General features: G+C 40.7%; 1 protein-coding gene and 1 non-coding gene across 2 annotated transcripts; one reads left to right on the forward strand and one right to left on the reverse strand.

Moving 5' to 3' along the window:
• Positions 1-3,178: 3,178 nt before the first annotated feature.
• Positions 3,179-3,260, reverse strand: trnas-cga (transfer RNA serine (anticodon CGA)). Its single transcript has one exon. It is a non-coding gene; the product is annotated as a tRNA-Ser (tRNA).
• Positions 3,261-8,288: 5,028 nt separating this feature from the next.
• Positions 8,289-18,494, forward strand: chn1 (chimerin 1). Its single transcript, XM_085384274.1, has 8 exons — positions 8,289-8,673; positions 10,122-10,374; positions 11,612-11,696; positions 14,392-14,565; positions 15,288-15,365; positions 16,057-16,194; positions 17,142-17,247; positions 17,583-18,494. Exons 2-8 carry the CDS (start codon positions 10,123-10,125, stop codon positions 17,752-17,754), a joined length of 1,005 nt encoding a protein of 334 aa, XP_085240400.1. The 5' UTR covers positions 8,289-8,673; position 10,122; the 3' UTR covers positions 17,755-18,494.
• Positions 18,495-20,791: the final 2,297 nt, after the last annotated feature.

A 20,791-nucleotide genomic window follows, 5' to 3' on the forward strand; every position in this document is an offset into this window, starting at 1 on the left:
TAATTTATGTACAAAGTGCATAATATTTGCTTATTTATATGAAATCTTTCTTCCATTTTGAGTTTGAGCTTCATCTTTTGATGAATACAGGGGATGGTAAATGAGCTCAAAGAGACAGGCCTCTTCAGGATAATGCATTCCTCTGAAAACATGCAGGCAACCAGCCGACGGCAAGCAAGGCAGCATGTCGACAATGAGCGCAATTGTCCTTGCTTCACTTACGTAGAAAGTGACAATTTCACATCGTCTTGAAATAAATTCAGAGGATGGAAGATGGTTCAGGGCGATCTTTCCAGTTGAAAAAATTCTGTAGCAAACCCTCCCTTTCTCCTGCAGTGTGCGTTACGTATTCTTGCAGCACAGGGGACTCATAAACAAGGTTGGATAACAGTGGCGGTGGCTCAGAGTGGAGCGGTTGGGGTGGTTTGTTTTCAACTTCATCAGTTAAAAACAAAGAGGAGCTCTGTCTAAAACTGGCTCATGCATGTGTTCTTCTGGAGGTTATGTAAACTGAAGGCACTTTTCTGAAATGTTCAAATAAAACAATAATCTCTGTTTAAATGATCTGTTCTTCTTTGGAAACATATGCTACGTGCTATTTTCTGTCTCTGGCTGAAAGATGCATTTCTCTCTCTCTCTCTCTCTCTGATATGCTAACAAGCAGGCAGCAGAGCACAAGCACCAGTCGACCAGATGTCCGCCAGTCGCTCTCTTCTGCGTAATTCTGAATGATTTGATATTCATGGCCTGCTGATTTGAAAACTGCCTCAAGCCAAATGCCTTGTTTTGGATGGATATAAATACATATATCTATCAGTTGGCTTGTTTATGCGGCAATCAATGTCAATCATCTTGCCTTTGCCAGCTGCCATGATACTACAATGTTGCAGCATAAGGAGAATTGCAGTTAGTATAACTTTTGTACCACTGCTAACAACATTCTTAATAACGGATAATTCCCTGTAACTACAAACTGGATCACACAGTAGCCCATGTTTAGCTTTAAGAAAAAATTCTCAAAGCTGATTCCTCAGCACATAAAGTGACTGGTTGTCTAATTTCTTGATCCTTCCTCCACTCACTTTTGCCATTTTAATATTGTTTTTTGTTTAAATATTTTACAAAATATAGTACTATATTCATTAAAACAGATTATGGCAAAACATCAAGCATCCCAGCTGGTCTAATTTGAATTAAAATCTAAAAATGATCACTAGACAAGTCACATGCTTGTTTAAAATGTTGTTTTTATTTCATGATTTTAGTAGCTTTGTTCATTTTCACATGGATGCGAAAATTGGAAACTGATGAAAAATACAGGGGTTGATTTATTTATTTTAATTTAACAAACTGAGCTATTTTTTTTTTATATAAGTAAGTTCTTAATTAGTTTCTTTATTTCAAGATGAACTGCTCTGATTTCAGTAGTGAGAATCCGTGCTACAGTGAAATAATCACTTTTTATGATCTCAGGCAGATAAGGTAAGCAAGCCCTAGGTGTTTCTGGTTCACACACTTTAGCGTTTTCTGACTAGTAAATATTACGCTACCAGGAAATCTGATTATACAGCTGTGTAAAAACCAAATTTTCACAGGACTCTGCGCAGTCCTGTACACCCCTGGTGCTTTCAAAGGAATTTAGATGGTATAAATCAGCCAGATGTTGCCAATCAAATGTATGAAGACCATTCTAAAGGTCAAATGTGAGACTACAGGTCTGTCAGCTAAAGCTTGGCTGAAACTGGGTATGCAGCAGGCTAATAATACCAAACACCAGCGTAAATTTACAGGATGGTTCAAGAAGAAAACAATCATTGTGTTGCAGTGGCCCAAAGTCCACAACCTCATTTCAACCTGATTGAAATCTTGTCTCTGGACATTAATAGACTTGTGCATAAATTGTCCAAATTCCTGCTCAATGATATGAAAGACTGATTAAATGATAACAAAAACAATTACTTCAAGTTATTGCTGCCACAGGAGGTTCTACAAGCTGCCGAATCACAGAGTGGGCTTATTTTTCCACCGGATTACAGAGAGTCCTGTGGAAATGTTCTTTCTCATATGACTATATCTTCATGAGTGAATAATTATGATGATGAACCTGCATTATAGTATGTCAGCATCACCACAAGCCTGTTAATATGTTGATAATAGCGGAGTGGATAATTATAGTGGGGTTTTTTTTATCTTCTCTACCTTATAACATATCATACAGCATTATGAACTGTCTATGCTGCTACGATTGCAACATGTTTTCCCTGTAATGTAGTATAAAGGATGCTAATCTAATTATTCATACCTCAACACCTCTGAAATATCTATTAACAGTGCCTACTCATGGGACTAGTCTGATCATTTCAGCTGGTAAGACAACCAGTGGTGGATAAAAGAAGTCCACCGGCTCAGAAACGCTGCTCTCATGGGAACCTAACGCTCCAAACAGATGTTGTTCTTCCTCAGAAAGTGAAACCTAATAAGATGCAATATGGTCAACACTCCACAGGTTTGTGTCCTCCAGCCAGAGCAGACAGTGAGCAGATTACTGATCAGAAAGTCAAGACCTGCTGCCAAAAAGTGACTCTGGGCCACCTGTCCCCAAACACTGGAAAACAAGCTACAAGAGCAGCACACACATGGTTTCCAGTGCACACTGTCTGTGAACAGAACTGATAGTTTTCATGGGTGTGAAGCTGGTAAGGAATCACGTTTTTGTATGTTACAGAGCACCTGCTTGTTGACCTTTGGAAAACTTCAAACTGTTATTGGCTCTATTGTTATTTAAAGATACACTTCACTCATCTAGTGTGACAGACATGGTTTGTGTCCATGCCTCTCAACACTTACTAAGAAAATGAATGTTTACAACTGATTTACCACTTAAGTGCTGGATTGAGTTGAGGTAAGGCTCTATGCAGGCCAGTCAAACTCCTCCGCACGTCACTTTAAGTTCAGCACAGAGGGACTGTATCTAAATGGACATTAACCATTTCTTTGTAATCAGCTGTTTTAGAGCCTGCGGCCGAAGGAGCGGTGGCTCTGAGTAAGAAACCAAGAATGTAGCACATTCATAAGGAAAAGACTTGCCAATCACAACCAAACCACACCTTAAAGTATATAGATAGGACTTTATTAATCTTTCAGGTAGGTTCCTCCGGGAAATTCAGTAAAGCTTTATCGTCACGAACAGGGTTCGAACCTGTGCGGGGAAACCCCATTGGATTTCGAGTCCAACGCCTTAACCTCTCGGCCACCGCGACTACAGCACACATGTTTATGATTTATCATAAATCATATTCATACAATATGAATTATCTTCGCAAGCAGTGGAAATGGGAAGGAATTAAGATTTCAGACACCTCTGTGGAGCCTTGACTTTTTACTTACCTGAGTTGTGTTGGATTAAAATCAGCTGATAACTGAAAAATTGTACATTTAAATTAAAGTAACTGGTTTTCTCTGATTTATTACTAGAAGTTTGTGTCTTTGTATTTTTGTGTTTTTACTTGTATATACTGAATTACTAATAGATAACAATATTTTCTCTAAATGCTTGGATTTTTTATTTTACTATTATCAAAACAATACTCAGATTCTTCTATTTGAATATAATTTTCTTTTTCTAGAAATTTGGACTGAATGTTGAAGCTTTCTAATGCTGTAGTCGGGGCCTTTCTGAGTACTCTTCACTTCATTCAGCCATAAATGCAAACAATATCAAAATACCTTCACGGCAACTGGCATAACCGGAGGATAGACCATGATGTTGGATGTTATTATAAACCCTGATTCATTTTACATCTCCAGGTTTGCTTTCTGTTCCTGATATAACCAAACCTGAGCGAACTAATCATGAAATCAGGGAACTGCACAGAGTTCTATCCTTCCCCTGTCCAGTGAGGCGGAGGAGTAAAGTACAGTTATATAACTGTGAAAAATATATAGCTGCACCATAGTCTGTGATTATGAGACCAGCATGCCATGTCCTACTTCAGATGTTACACAATGGGCACTCTCACTAAAACGCATTCATCCATACAGTTCAGCAGGCATTTAGTACCTTTAGTGTAATACTGTTGAACAATTGTATTTGGGTTTTAAGAACACAATATAAAGGAGAGAATAACATGCACATCATTGGTTACACTTTCTAATACTGAGGTTGACCCACTTTTGCTTTAACTAAATTCTTCATTGCATATCTTCAACTTTGTGAGCTTTGAGACATGATGTGTTATTCTGCTGAAGCAGCCAACAGAAGGTGGTTGCACTCTGGTCACAAAGTGATGGACTTAGTCAACAACATTACTCAAGAGGGCTCTGCCACTTAAACAATGTCATCTTGTTACTATGGGAGACAAAGTGTGCCAAGAGGATTTAAGAGAGCCTGTGTCATTTGTATCCTCAGTTTCCTGTTCTTACCTGACAGAAGAGGCACCTGATGTGCTCTTCTGCTGCTGTAGGCCGCCTGCTCCAAGTTTTGATGTGTTGTATCTTCAGAGATGCTTTTCTGCAAATTTTTGTTGTAATGAGTGATTATTTGAGTTTCCATTGCCTTCCTATCATCCCGAAACAGTGTGGCCATTCTCCTCTGACCTATGACTCCAACAAGGGAATTTTTCCCTGGACTGCTGCTCACTGGATATTTTCTCTTGGTAACTCTTTATAATATGAACCGCAACTGAGGCCCTTTCTTTTTTTCAGACCATCTTTAAAAGAGATGGTTGTGTGGGGAAAATCCAACCAGATCATCAGATTCATATCAGAATTTAAGCACGACTTAAATCCATTTAGGGATAAAAACAGGCAATTACATTTTGTGGCAATTAACTGTGCACAACAAGAAGCCTAAAATAACAGTGAAATGGCAAAAAAGCATTTAGCAACGTGAATCTTACGTATAACACAGTGTTGTAATTTGGTGTAGGAAATTGTTTGTGCAGGAAACAGTAAGCAAACCTGCTACTCTGATTTTACAGCGAAGGGTGTTATCAAGCTTTACATTTTGAAACTAACTTCTTTCTTTTTAAAAAGAAGAAACAAAATTATCCAAAAGCTTTAACTGATGAAATCCTTTGTTGATGGAAAAGTAGATGAAGATGACTCTTTTTTTAAAGATTTTCCACTGGCACAGGATTTCTCTTTTAAGACACTTGAAAGCTCACCGAATATTTGAGGCATTAACTAACTCATCTAGTACCATCATCATCACTCTGTTGCCAAAATAGCTGAAGCACAATGACTCATTCATCATGCTCTAAACACATACTCACACTGATGTTGCAGGGGCGGTGGGGGCGTCTCTCAGCAGAACCTCACAAAGAGATAAAGGACGATTCAAGCCTTTTAATTATTCTTCGCAATCATTTCTCATTCCTATGTAATAACCAGTCGCTCTCTGTAACAGAAGGTGATTCCTGGGTAGATGAGTTTGAGGTAAGCAAATTGTTTCTCCAGACAGGATTGATGACAGTATTTGCTGATGACTGCCGGTAGCTGTGAGTTTAGATTGGCTGTGGGACACCCACTACTGATAATAAATTAACATAAAGTGCTATGTGTTTAATTTTGTTCTATTGATATTACAGTTTAATATAACTTTCAGTTCAGGTAAACATAGAGCAGAACAGAAGATGTTTTTATTCTGGCGTTAGGTCCCTGTGTGCGGCAGAAGTGTGATCACTGATTTTCTTCCACGCCACTGAAGCAGAGTGACCATGACATTCAGCACCATATCTGACATTTTCAGCCTGCACTTCTACTCTCAGAGCTCCTGCATCCATCAGGAGTGATTTCTTTTGTAATCTAGAATTTCCTTTAAATCGCGGCAAAAATTGATTCCTATTTAAAAAATAAATAAATAAATAAATTGTAAAATTACAGCCAAGTAGACAATTGCACAGATGCTGTAACCCACTCTATACTGTTGTTTCTGTGCACTTAAAGCTTGCCACATGTATGTTTTGACCTTGCAGTGTGAATAGCAAAATGTGATAGCAGCCTACCATAAATCAGTGTCACAGCACAGACTGTTCCAGCCACATGCAGGTAATCTATTTGTGCCAGTGTAATTTGTTCTGGGTTTCTTGCAGGCCCAGCAAAAAAAAAAAAAAAGGCATGCATTTGTGCTGCATCTTATGCATATGTGGTATTTCCTGGCAGTGAAGCTTTAGCCATGCACAGTCTTTCGGTACTTCTGATTCACATTGTGAAAATCTTTCTCCACCATGACGCTATTTTATGCATTTACTGTAGATAGCTACACAGTGCTTAAGTAACAAGACTACTGACAATGAATTTCTTTCTTGTTGTGCCACACATTTAATTCTGCAGAAAGTTTTCTGTTCCTAGTTCTGATATTAGTGGCCTGTACTCTAAGATTTTACAGGTAAATCCATAATTTGTTGGGCAAAGGCACAGTTTTGTAGTTTTGCCTCTGTACACAACTGCAGTGGATTTTATATCAAACAGTTAAGATGTAATAGAACTGGAGATTTTCAGCTTTAATTCAAGAGGCTCTACAGAAAAGTTGGATTTACAGTTTAGGAATTGCAAACTAACATAATTGCAAATAGAGGGGTTGTTTTTAAACTCGCATGAGGTATAGAATGAAGTCTAAAATTGGCATACCAAGTGTTATTTTTCCTCCTTGAGATGCTCTGTCAGGGCTTTGCTGCAGCCTCCAGTGGCTAAGTGTGGGTCTCTCTGCATTCAGAGTTGTTTTCAGTAACTGATTGGACTGTGAGGTGCCATTTATTCAGTTTTGGAACATTTGGCTGAATCTGCACAGCCTTGCAAACTTCAGAATTCGTCCTGATACTTCTATCAACACTCACATTATCAGTTAACTCTAATGACCCGATTGTGCCGGCATGCCCATACCATAACTTTGCCTCTTTGGCAGATAATGTGTTATGCTTCAAATCACAAGCTGTTTCTTTCCTTCCCCATAATTTTTCTCTTTCCATCATTCTGGTATGAAAGTTAATCTTGGTTTCATATGTCTTTTTTTTCAGGAGCATGTTGCTGTTTTATATGTTTTCTGGTAAAATCTAATCTTATTTTTATGTTCTTGAGTGTAACCAGTGGTTTTACAGCTTGTTGTAAAACCATTCATAAAGGTGTGTCTGGCTTATAGACTTTGACAGTGATATCTTTGGGCTGAAACACATCAAAATGAAAATTCAACACTTTGAATCGACTTCAGATATTATGCCTTCCTCATTTGTCATGAAATATCACAGGAACAGGCCTGACTAGGTCATGAAACAGCTTGTCAGTCAATTGTCCAATTAATTTTGAGCTTCTGAAGATGAGGCTGTATGCATGAAAATGACTGCAATTCCTAAACAGTTAATTTAAAATGTATGTAAAACCCCACTAATTAAATGTTAAAATCCACCGTGGTGTTGAACAGAGGCAAAACTACAAAAACTGTGCCTTTGTTCAACAAATTATGGATCTAACTGTATTAAAACATCCCAGCTTCTTCAACCTTCGAATTACATAACATCATCACATTTCCTTGAGATTGAGGTTTGTAGATCAGCATTAATTCAAAGCCTTTTGGTGTTATATAAGTAAATGGTTGTTCTGCTTTTTTGTGTGTTTTGACATTCGCTTTGATTTTGAATGATGGATTATTGCAGCTGTACCTTATTTATTTTAAACATATGAAAGTGTCCAAATGACTAGAAAAGAAATCATAGCCGTGAGAGTTCACATTCAGATCTTGCCATTGTCCACTTAATGGGTCGTCGTGTTTTGTTGGGTCAGCAGTGCATTAGAGGAAACTTTCCTTACGTAACGACTTTCTTACCTCACAGAAGTACTTAGCGACACCAACAGCTTAATGGATCAAATGGGAGTGGGAGGGAGTGAGTGAGGAAATTAAGTTTAAAAAAAGAATGTGAAGGCTTTGAGATTTTGCTAGTTTCTGGGGCAAATCAGAATAAAACTGTTAATCTAGAAAGATTGAGTAACACTTTAAACCTCGAATGTGGAGAAGCCTAGCACTCTGGCCTAGGCTGGCCACAGATGGACAGCACGGAGGATACTGAGTATATCCATGCATCCATTCTCAGGGGTCCCATTTCTGGGCATGTCTGGGAAACAAGCAAATCAATCAGTGTCAATTAGAGCTTTGTTCAAAGTAAACCACATCCTGGATGTCAGACGTTCATTCTGCACTCAACAGCAGGCAATGCAATTACGCTGCAAAACCTCTGAAGGGCTAAGGGTCTGAGAGGATGAAGTGGTGCATATAAAAGGCTCTTACTGTCTTTTATCTATCCTCTCTCAGGTACCCTCCTGAGCAGAGACTTTCACTGAGCATGAGAGAGGGTAGCCACACTGGAAGCCCTCTGTTTCATGTTGTGAGCCTGTCCCTGTCAGACACCACTGTTTGGGATGCCATTCTACATAAGTACGCCGATCTTCAAAGCCTCTTTCCTGCTCCCCTCTGCTGTTCATGCTCTGATTTTGATACCTCTGCAATGAGATGGGAGCAGCAAGAGCCTTTAACAGTCATTGATTCCTGAAGTCTACAGTCTGTATAGTCACTTCCTCTGCAGCTGGAAAAGGTGCGAATGTTACCCTTTAACAGCCGAGTCTGAATTAGATTCTGAGACGTGGGAGCATAATCGCACTTGACTTGCAGTGTGAGTTACCGAGGTAGGTTGCACATCCTTTCTCTCACATTGCCACCACGATGCTATATTTAATACTTCATTTCTATGCAGACAACAAGCTTACATCAGTGTATACCTCAAGGAAATGAACAGTCAGACAAAGGCAGCAAAGAAAGAAAATCCTCCCAGCTGGATCCCCCACGCCTGGCACAGACACATGTTGTTTAATTCTTTATTGTATATTTTATCATAATGTAAGGGGGTGGAATAAGCTGGTAACGGTGAATATAGATGTGTGATACAAAATATGATAGTGTTGCTACTGTTGTTACTATGCTATTTCAATTGCAGTGATATCTTCTGGGTCATGTTTGTATTGTTTTTGTTTATTTTTAGAGTATATATAGCTTAGCTAATGGTAATTCAAGGGTATTCATCTAATGTAGGAAATGCAGCATTAAAATGTACACAAAGCACATCTTCCGCTATGGTGCACACTAATGCCAGGGTTGAAATTTCAGTCCCTTTTCATTATGGTTGGTGTGTGGTATAAACAGAGTTCACTGAGGCAGAATATTTTTCAAGAAGTGCTTTATTTATACAACTTTTAAAAAAAAGTTTCGTTGAAAAGCTTTCCATCCGAAAATGAATTTGTCTAAAACTTTTGCGCATCACTTCCTGTCATAGCATGCATCGATAACAGTGATGCCCTATTTTGGTTGAACGGTTGAAGCTTTTGTGTCGTGATCGGTTTCTGTAGCAACACGATTTTGAAAATAGCTCCCCTCTCTAACGGCCCACTGCTGTCGCAAGTTCTCCAGGCTGTAGCCCACTCCTGACGCATGACTCATTCATTGCTCATTATCATCCCACTCTCATTTCGTCCTACCCAGTCTCCCCTGCTTGGATATCTGATGGTGGTGTGGGGGCGGGGTACTGGCTACTATAAAGCTGGTGCATCCGTGCTGCGATTGGCTGGTGGGATTCCTTTAATCTGCTCTGACTACTATAGGGTCCACCCCCATACTCCTCCCCCTCTCTTTGCCCTCACTGACAGCATCCATACACAACAGTGCGCTGTCTCTGTTCCAGGGAGAATATCAGCTCTGCACAGGGAGGAGAGGATTAGCCACAGCCACTCAGCTCATCTGCATACATGTTCCCAGAGAACCACATGAGCACCCAAGGCTGCACCTCTTTTGTATAAAAGCTGGCACTCCTATCACAGAGTCTCCACTTCATCTACTCTCACTGCTGTGAGGAGATTCAAAAGGGACCACAGTTGTTGTTTATTTTGGTTTTTTTTCTTTTGGACTCTTTTGAATGATCTAAAGACTTGTTTATATCATTTAAAAAGGCCATGTCTCTTTTTAATTGGCAAAATGAAAGTAGTATTATTTGACGTATATCTTGTTTGAACATCAAGGAGTTTATTCCCATTTTTTTTTCCTGGGGTTGTGGTTTTTTTTTTTCATCCTTTTTTTGCTCCAGAATGCCATCTAGAGAGTCCTATGAGGTTTGCCAGGAAGAGAAGCCTCTGGTGCAAAAGGCCAAGCGTGAGGCCAATCAGGAGGATATTCTGGCCGCAGCCCTGGGGATGAGGATGGGGCCACAAAAACCTTCAGCCACTTTTTGGCAGCCACTTAAACTGTTCGCCTATTCGCAGCTCACCTCACTGGTTCGCAGAGCTTCACTGAAGGAGAGCGACTGGCCCTCCAGATCTGAGAAAGCCCACAACTTTAAGGTGAGCATGAGTCAACTTAAAGAACGCTTGTCAGCTGTTGCATCTCTTGGTTTAATTTCATCATGTGTGGCCACAGGGCTGCTGCTCGAGCCTCCCTTGTGGGAGATCGAAGGGGAGGGGTGTGGGTTACTGACAGGGAGACTGGGGATGAAAAACAGAGCTGTTTTGGTCTGTCCAGTGAGCCCTAATCAAAAGAAAATCTGTTGGGTGGTCTGTGAACCACTGCTGTTAGTTTGAGCACCAGATGGAGAGATTAGGCCAATAGAGAGCAGAAAAAGTGGCGGACAGTATCCCCGTTTGGCTCAGGCTCACTCTCCTAGTTTGGCTGGTTAATGGGATGGAGAACAGTGAGCGATATATTACTGTCAAGGCTTTTAAACTGCTGATGCTCACTCATCTCTCTCTGCTGCTTTGTTCTCTTGTTTTGCTGAATGTTACATTTCGACCTTTAGAGAATTTGAAGCCTCTGCAGCCATAAAGGAGAAAGCTATGCGCGCGAAATCAAAATCAAGAGAATATTTTGAAGTATAATGAGTGAAACGTGCACTTTGTGTCTTCTAATGTCAGACTTTCCAGTTTAAATTGGGCAGACATTTACATTTACTGTGTTCAATTAATTAAAAGGTCCACATTAGATTGTACTTTTGAGAGTACGATGTGGTATGGTAACATGCAATCATGGCTAAGGATGACATCACTCCAGTCGATTGATGTCAGTGTTTTGTGTTTACAGTTTTTGGATATTTTATAGCACGATTGCCTCCACACTTCTACACATCTAACAGTCTAACAATACTACACAAAAGCCTTTTTATCTAAGATTGCTAATGGCTAAATGCAAAAATGCCAGGAGAGCTGTGGTTTGCTCTTTTTCCCAGAGGCCTCCCTGATTGGCGAGGCTGTCGTTAGCTCCTGGAGCGTGGGGCTTCCTCTGCTACACAAGAAGTTGTCTTTCCATAGACTATTTCCTGACAGCTCGCACCTTTTCTCTCGTGAGGTGTCACAACATGCTGCGCCATGATGGCAAAGCCTCTGCCACTCAGTGTCACGGCTGCACCCGCCAAAGCATTGTCATTTTGAGGGCCTGTTTAAACAACAATCCTCCTCCACTGTGTCATTTTAGGTGGCAGCACCCACTGGTCTCCTGGAGAAATCACTGCAACTACCCACTGTTTCCTTCTATCTCGTCATTGCACTTCATCGCTAATATCTGTCACTGTCCTCCTCTCTGTTGTAGGTCCATACCTTTCGGGGACCTCACTGGTGCGAGCACTGTGCCAGCTTCATGTGGGGACTGATGGCTCAGGGGGTCAAATGTACAGGTATGACTTGTTCTCAGTCGCATTACATAAACCCCTTGATTACTTTACAGCTTTCTTTCGTTGCGTTGGTGGTGGGGCGTCGCTGTAAATGGGTTACTTGGCTTTCAGTGCATCTGGAGCTGGATTATTGAGTAGTTTAAGGATTATTAATTGTGTAACAGAATGAAATGGGGTCTTTATGACTGTGATGTAACAGATATGTTACATGAAGTAAAAAGCTTCTTTTTTCTGATCTACTTCCTTATTTTTTGCTCTAAAGTCTTAAATAATATAATAACTCCACAATCCTCAGTGCGTCTTCACATTCTCTCATCAGCGTGACCAAAACCAAAAGATTTTAAAGAACATTTGCAGTCTCGTAGGCCTGAAAGCGCACAGTACAGTTCTCGTTGCTTTCGTGGAAGATTTCTGTGTTTATTTTCTATGAATTATGGGCTCATTTTAAGAATATTCACCAATAGTCTACAAGCATTTTCAGTCTTTATGTGACAAATAACATTCACACATTCAGCTCTGCTACTGTGAGGGAAATAGTTGCAGTGTATTTACTTTGTTGTCTATCACATACTCAAACACGAGATTCCCATTTCATTGTAAGCATTCGTTCTCCCATCCCGAAATAGTACTATAATATAGTCTGATGCCTGTCTTTGATGTTTTATTGATGAAACAAAGTGTGTCACATAAATCTGCGAGAGCTCTGATATTAATTATTAATGCGCTGGTTTTGAACAACAATCCAAATAAAGGCACATATGTTTGGAGCCAACCTTTATCGACTTTAATACATTGCCATTCCTTCAGACTCAACCTCAGATCCCAGAATCTAGGGCAGCAAAGTCTCACACGATGCTCGAATTTGCATACCAAAAAAAAAAAAATGTTCTCCCACCCCCTTTTCTTTTTGTGAACTGCTTTTGGCCGGGTGCCAGAAAGCCAGCCTCTGCTTGTGTTTGTTGTGCCACATTTCCTCATCAGAGTACACCCCCCAGCCTCATCCCATCATGCCCGTGAAGGAAAACAAAGCTGGCATGTCTCTTTAATGAGGAGTAGAGATGGGAGTGTGGGGAAGGAGCACTGTTTCCACACACATTAATATTCAGCCGGCTTCAACCTAAGAGCTAGGTCACACAGCTCAACCCCTATTTAACTTAAATACTTGGTAGGGGGAGAAAAAACAGTCCCTTTAACAAACACTTGTAATGCTTCTTGTTTTCACTTCCAGTCAGAAAGAGACCGGTTTCGACTGGTAACTGTGCTGATTAGACATGTTGATAATGTGCTGATTAGAAATGAGCTCCCAGCCACCAATGAAACTCTTCTAAAACACTGAGCAGCAGCTTCATTACCTTAGCAACAGAGACAGAGGTGACGGTGCACCAAAGCATCATCCCCTGTTTCCCAGTGTCCCCTGGGCTCCTTGTCACCCACCCCACCTGGGACCCAGGGCTACCGTTGAGCTCGCATGGACAATAGGAACTCAGCAGCCTTGTGTCTGATGACAGGCCCCCTCTGCGATTATAGTGCCTGTCTCATGTCCTTAAGAGAATCATCTCTTAAGGTAATTACATTTCAGCATCAATGCATATAAATTCAGGCAGTGTGAATTTCTCAAGGGGCCCATATTAATCAAAATATCATCTGAGGTCTTCCAGACATGTAGCTTTCAGAAGAAGCTTTTTTTTAAATTTAAAATTAAAACATAGCAGTTCTTTTGAGAGATTCAAAAGATGTCACATTTGTGAAATAAAGAAAAAAAAACACATGGCAATTGTCAAAAAACCTTTAATAGAACTTGAAGACGGCTCTGAAGATCTAAGAGCTCGAAGAGCTGCCCCATTTTAGTCTGGGAAACTAGGTCTTCTATAGCCCGCAGCGCCTCAATTGCTGCTTCCACAGCCATTGTGTGTGAGCTTGGATTTGGAAAAGAATAGAGCACACAGCAGTGCTGACTGTCCCTCCTCCGGGCCACAGCTTTTTCAGTGTTCGTCTAATTCCCAACATGCGTCTCTGTTACAAAGCAGCGCTGCAGTGTCTGCATCTGCTCTCCACGGGCACCTCTGTTCCCTACAAGGTGAATCCTGCCCTGAAACAGCTGTGCCTCGGGTCTTGTGACTGATGGCAAAACATCGTGTTGAGTATGCTATCATCTTGACTAATGTGCTGCTGGGCTGGCTATTTAAACACCCACTGAGGGCCAGTCGATGTCTGAAGTAGGAAAAATTTGGCTAAAAAAAGATATTTCCTCAAATTGGTGTATCAATTTCTTCTAACTATTTTTAAAAGGAGTATTTTGACATGAAATTTCTGTGGATGGTCAATGTCCTGTTTGTCCTTTTTTATTGCTAATACATTTCTACTAAACAAGCTCCCCTCTAGCGGTGACTTTAGCGAAGGTGAGCCCAATGCCATGCGTAGCAGAGAAAGAGCTCTCCAAAGCTCTCCAGTGGTCCTGTGACATTTCAGGGGCAGATATTGATCAAGGGGATTAACACTGCTTTGCAAGCCAAAAAACACATGAAACCAGCGAGCCAAATCAAAATGAACTCAGGGCTGAGCGCTGTGTAAAGGCTTTGGGTATAAAAACAAACTAGAAGCAGTCATTCATTACGCTATATTGCCTTTTTCATGGTGACTTTAATGCTACAGATATGCCTGAACTTAACCATTTGTGTGCCTCTTTCTGTGTCTGTAGATTGTGGTTTGAACACCCACAAGCAGTGCTCATCTCTGGTACCAAACAACTGCAAACCCGACCTGAGACACATCCGGAAAGTTTACAGCTGTGACCTCAGCACGCTAGTTAAAGCTTGCAATACAGCCCGACCCATGGTGGTGGACATGTGCATAAGAGAGATCGAGTCCAGAGGTTAGTCTAACGTGAGCTCGTGAACTTCAGTGTGTTCTGTCTGATTCAAATATACGCAGTAGAGCTGAAAATAACAAGACAGGCACAATAAATGCTGTTTTTGTTAGTCCACAGCTGTAATCCTACACACTGATTAACTGACAGCTCTCAGGTTCAAGGATTCTGTTTCTCGCTGTAAAACAGCTTCCCTTTAAATTTACAGTAAGCGATCTGCAATATATAGTACTTAGGTTGAAGTGTTAAAAATCTGATTCAATTACTGACTGAGTTAATGGTTTTTGTTTTGTTTTTTGTCGGGGTGGATAATGGGAAGGGGCTTGAGAGGAGTGATGGGACTGCTGGTAATTGCAGATGTTTAATGAGGAATACATTACTCTGTTTCCTGCTGCCTTAGTTGATTGCATTTCAGTTAAATCATTCAACTATGTAGGAAACTCGTTGGTTCCCTCATTGTCTGCCCTCTAATATATGTCTGTAGCTAAGTTTGATTTATGTCTTTATTATTTTGCTCAGTGATGCAGAAAAGTATTTGCATCTGCCCATGTTGTTCCACTGTGTGACACTGTGGACATTTTATCCTCAATTTCTTATGCATATTTAAGACCGTTTAATGGCATTTCCTAAATTAGCCATGGAATTCTATGTGGCTGAATTTTTCTCCATTACTCGTGACAGCCCTTACAGTGACTGAAAGGTTGTTTATTTTCTGTTTGCTCCTCAAGGACTGAAGTCAGAAGGCCTCTACAGAATATCTGGATTCAGCGAATCAGTGGAAGAGGTCAAGTCCAGGTTTGACAAAGGTGTGTTTTACATGTTTTTGTACAACTTTCAACTCACAAATTACACTTTGTGCCTGCCTATGTTTATGAGACTCATGCACAACACTTTTTTATTATAAAATGACATATTTGTGAAAGGTTAGTGCTGCTTTGGTAGTTAAGATCCAATCCTGATATTTCACTGTGTGTGGACAGAGAAGTACAGCCTCAGGAGGCTACAGACCAGGCACTCTCCCTGCCTTAAAGACAGCCATGAAAAAAAAAAAGATCCTTGCTGTGTTGGGATTCAGTAGTGGACTTAGTAAGAATAAAAATGTCTTGGCCCGGTGCAGTGTGAATTTTAACTGCAAGAAAAACCCTGCAGCAGTGGGCTAAACTCTTAGCCAGATCCGCATGTGGGAGATCATCCATGACAGAGTGTCATTCCAGCTCACAGCACTGTGATGTTCAGTCTGCCAGCACAAGTAGGCCATGGCCTGCTCTGAAAAGCATGCGCAACCCAGAGAAAGTCAGAATAAAACAAGCCAGGCGGATGATAGCAGCTACTTTGCAAAAATACTGAGCAAGACTGCTTTTTTTTTCTTTTTCTCCATGGCTGTCTTTATTCCCGAATTTACTCTGTGATGTGAGATTGTTGATGTGAGCCATATTTAGTGAGAAAACTCTCACTTTCTTCTCCTTGTCTCCCCCTTTCCATCACTCGTCTTCACAGATGGCGAGAAGACAGACATCTCAGTGAATGCCTATGAAGACATCAATATCATCACGGGTGCATTGAAACTGTACCTCAGGGATTTGCCTGTTCCTGTCATCTCATTCGACGCTTACCCCAGGTTCATCGAGGCTGCAAGTACGTCACAACCAGACAAATTAGTCAGAAACACACCTGTTTCACTCAGTTTGATTTTTGCTGGCAAACAGTTGTCGTTAAGCTCTATGCTGTTTCCTTCATTTGATCACGAAATGAGTCACATCAGAAGACATTACCTGCATTTATTCATCTTTTACTTTGCAGAAAATGTTTTACTGGATATAATGTACCAGATGTGAGCTGAAGAGTACTGGACTCAATGTAGTGAAAAGTACAACAGGGGTGTCAAACATAAGGCTCAGGGGCCCAGAATCAACCTGCTGGAGACTCCAATTTGGGTTGGCTTTGGAAAATGCAAAGGAGTGTATAAATTTTGGACATTTTAACTGTATTTATGCAAATTTTGCAGCTTCTCCTACCAATAAAGACCTCTCCCATGGCCATGGATACTGCACCAAAGCGAATAAATTTAGTATTAGTTTAGCTTCAAAGTTCTTTTCAACTTTCCCTTACGGTACTTGTCGTCTATCGGTCTCGTGCCGGTATTTAGCCTTAGATGGAGTTTACCACCCACTTTGGGCTGCATTCCCAAACAACCCGACTCCGAGAAGACCGAGTTTTATGTATGTCGCCCATAGTGTAAAATGAGCTTGACATCCCTGATCTGGAATAATTGTACAATATGAGTTCTGTAGCTGCAGCTGATGTTTTTTTCCCCCTATTTTTTAATATATATTCAAATGTAGTATGAGCTGCAATGTTATTTCATTGCAGCACAGCGATGAGCACTATGAAAATGTACAGCTGCTTTCAACAAGCATACAGTCAAGAGCACTAAGTGTTCATTTGGACACTCAGTGCCCCCCCCCACCAGATTTCCTAATGGAAACTAATGGGTTTTACTTTTACTTCACCGGAAGTACCTCCGGTAATTTGTGACTGCCTGCTCTAGCTACACTAATGGCGTGCTCCTTTGTCTTTTGCAGAGCTCACAGACGCAGAGAAGAAGCTGGAAGCTTTCCGCGAGGCTCTTGCTCTCCTACCACCACCACACGCTGAAACTCTAAAGTACCTCATGGCTCACTTAAAAAGGTGAGTAATCCAAGGTAATTCTGCAAGAGCCAAAGAACCGTAAAAAAATAATTAAGAGGGGTTAGTGAAGGGTGTAATGCTTCTGCTGCGGGAGGGGTAGACTAAATGTCTAAAACGTTATTGGCATTTTTCAAACATCAGCCTCTCCTTTGCCTTTATTTCTTATCAGAAAGTAGAAAAAAAATTAAACATGTAAAGAGTTAAATGTGTTATGTATAAATATGATTTTATATTAGACTGTGTGTATCTTACATGTTACCTTTGCATGCGGTTGCTGAAACTGTTCCTTTGCGAGGGTGTATGTAGTATTCTTCTAACTTTGATAAATGTTGCAGGGTGACACAAAATGAGAAATTCAACTTGATGAACGCAGAAAACCTTGCCATCATTTTCGGGCCCACCCTCATGCGTGCACCCAACACGGACGCCATAACAGCGCTGAATGACATCCGCTATCAGAGACAGGTGGTGGAGGTGCTCATTAAAAAAGAGGATGTACTCTTCTAAACAAAAAGTAGGACTTTTATAGAACAGCCCTCTAATCATTTTTTGTGTAAAGACTTGAATGACTTTTTTATTACACTGATTGATGCTTTTTTTTTTAATGCCTTGTGTATGGACTAGTGCTAACCTAACATCTGTCCTCCCCTGTACTGGGTGTGGATGATGAACCTTACACTTGTACGTACCTTTTGTCTCCCCATTTTTGTCGGGGTTTTTTTGAAAAGCTGACAGACCAGCATGCATGGTGCAAGGTCTTTGTTTGCTTTGTAGTCGTAACCCAGCATGTGTTAAGATGTGTAGCGCTGTGATTTCTGCTTTTGTCTGTAACACAGTAGATTTTGTCCACATTCCCAGCTGCTTGCTGTGCAGCTATTTCTGTGAAACTTTATATAGTTGGATGTAAAAAAAAAAAAAAATAAGCTACTAATTTTACTGGGGTAATTTTTATGATGCTGTATTTTTTTATCTCCTCGAATGTTTCTACGTCACCTGCAGTTCTTTGAATAAGTCTTTCTTCTTAATGTGTACACACTGCTGGATTTTCCTGACCTTAACATTTTTGTTGTGTTAGAAGCAGCATTATTTGTGAATTTGATTCTTTTTTTTTCTTCTTTTTTTTACTGTAATGTTTTTTGTACAAAACTTGTGCATGGTCACTTTAATTTATTAAACCTTACTCTGATAAATTAAGTGCTTAATAAGTCATCTGAATTGAGATAATAAAAAATCAAAATCAATAAATATCTGGTTAAAAATGCAATTAAGTGATTTTCATTCTTTTAACTTACAAAAACTCTGTAAAAACAAGAATCTGGGCACAGTAGCGGTTTTTGATACGGGCGACACGGGCGGTTGCCCGGGGCGGCATCGTGGTGGGGGCGGCATCACGGGCATTGGCAAAAAAACCCAACAAATTACTTGTACTCATGCTGCCCCGACATCATGCCAGCACATATTGGGAATCGCATAGGCACCGATTGGCTTTCTGTCGCCCATTTGCTGGTAGTAAGGGCGCCCTCCGTTTGCGAGGTGCGCCTGCTGCTTGTGGCAGATTTTAATATTAATTAGTCATTGTCAATTGTTGATTTGTCCTCTTCTCATTGTATGATGCATTATGATGGCTGTCTGGTAGCCATTTGCATACTATGCATACTCTCTCTCTCTACATATATGTGTGTGTGTGTGTGTGTGTGTTGGGGGGGGGGGGGGGGGAGTGTTCGCACAGGGCGCCAAACAGGCTAGGACCGCCACTGTCTGGGCAAATGTATGGGTAACATTTTACAAACCACATACATTACATATCTGCTCACCTTTGCCTTTATACTGTCTTTCAGGGGAAATGTCCCAACTAGTCATTAAAGCCTCTTGGAACCCTAACTGAGCAGTTAAAAGCCTAAAAACTGAGTCAAGCCGAGCTGAGCCGAGTGGGTACTAGTGAAAAAGGGCTAGAAGTCTGAGTTCTCACCCTGCAGAACAAAGGAGATCCGCAGCAGGGGTTGGGCATTCTTTTAGCCATTTGTCACTTTTTCGCATTAGAAGTTCCTTTATTTCACTGACAATTTTAAAAAAAAAGCATGAATTTACTTTCATTTTTCACCGTGACTTACACTATTGATTTCTTAAGTGATGTTGGTGTAATGCCTGTACTGCCTGTGAAATCACTTTGTTCAGCCATACTTCCTTATGACTCTCCCCATAGTCCATCGCTGAACAATTAAATTTTTGTACAGTCTCCATAGCTTACATATTTTGATCTATTTTTGTGTAGTTGTGGCACAACATCAGCAAATGAAGTGCCTTGAAGTGGCTCAGCTTTGATATGGGATACAGGAAGTGCTATGAAGACCAGATGGGGAACATATGTGACAGCACACCTGACATCTGGCTCATATAAAGTGAACTTGTTGCTCAGGTTGGGGCAGCAACATTCATCCTTAGTCAACACTGTAAGCCAAGGCTTAATATGGCCTTTAGAACAACTGCAGATGTGGGTTATATTTGGCCCAAATATCTACCTCAATCTGGGAACGTTATACTTCTATAGTTGCTGCACTGGGGCTGTGCTATAGATATGGAAAGAAAACTATTAAGTACAGACACGTTGCTGTTTTTTATTAAGAGATTTGTTGTTCATAGTAAGAAAACATACAATAGCTAGTCTTGTGCATTAAATAAAGAAGAGGAAATACATGGAGGGGCTGCAGTGATGACCCTGACACTCTTTCATTCTGCATATTCATGATGACGGGTTGTGCCTAAAAGCGCACATGTCACGTGTCACATGACTTTACAGAAATCCCTGTAACATCCCATCAGTCACACAGATTCACTGAGGAATTAAAACCAAACCCACATTACCTGCGGCAGCACCACTGCACTCTGGGGAGGTTGTTAATTACTGGATATATGTGCAAACAATGTCACATGAAATTTGTGGATTTTGAGTTTAATTACCCACAGGTTATGTCCTTCCATGCAATTTCCAAGAACCAGTCATGCACGTCACCAGTGGCTCATTACATGACCAGGATTTCATACTACTGAGGCCCAGAGAATAAATTTAAGTTGTTTGGATAGCGTGTTTATTCCACGTGATTTTAAATAGTGTTTTCCCTCTAGCCTTGGACACGTGAACGTTCAGACTGTAGTATTGTTTTCTATGTTGTCTGCAGCTTCATTTCCAGCCTTTCCCTCCATTTAGGTCTTTGTGCCTCAAATTTCACCACTAAGCATTTGAGAAGCAATCACTGCTTGACATTTAATCACTCCGGTGTTGTGGCCACATCACATTGAGTTAATGTAAGCTAAATTCAGACTTGTCTCCGGTGATAGTGTGGCAAAATTGGATTTTCATCCAACCGTTTAGTGCCCCCCCACCATTATCAGCCATTTTAAATATATCATAGTACTGTGAATGAGGGTAAGCCGCACAAATAAAGCTATCAAGCTTTCTATCACTCAGTCAGATGTGGTGATAACACCATGCTAGATCAGCGTCTGCCAAATGTATTGTGCACTGGATGTGCATTATTCACAGCAT

Source organism: Rhamphochromis longiceps, linkage group LG16, assembly GCF_057381845.1.
Source record: "Rhamphochromis longiceps isolate RC_006_pf linkage group LG16, R_longiceps_female_GT1.1, whole genome shotgun sequence".
NCBI lineage: Eukaryota > Metazoa > Chordata > Actinopteri > Cichliformes > Cichlidae > Rhamphochromis > Rhamphochromis longiceps.

Bases quoted from the DNA above. Each gene is read 5' to 3' on its own strand.
- chn1 (XM_085384274.1), top strand. From the start codon at position 10,123: ATGCCATCTAGAGAGTCCTATGAGGTTTGCCAGGAAGAGAAGCCTCTG. The intron at 10,375-11,611 runs GTGAGCATGAGT...TCTCTGTTGTAG, and splicing joins AGAAAGCCCACAACTTTAAG to GTCCATACCTTTCGGGGACC. The intron at 16,195-17,141 runs GTACGTCACAAC...TGTCTTTTGCAG, and splicing joins CAGGTTCATCGAGGCTGCAA to AGCTCACAGACGCAGAGAAG.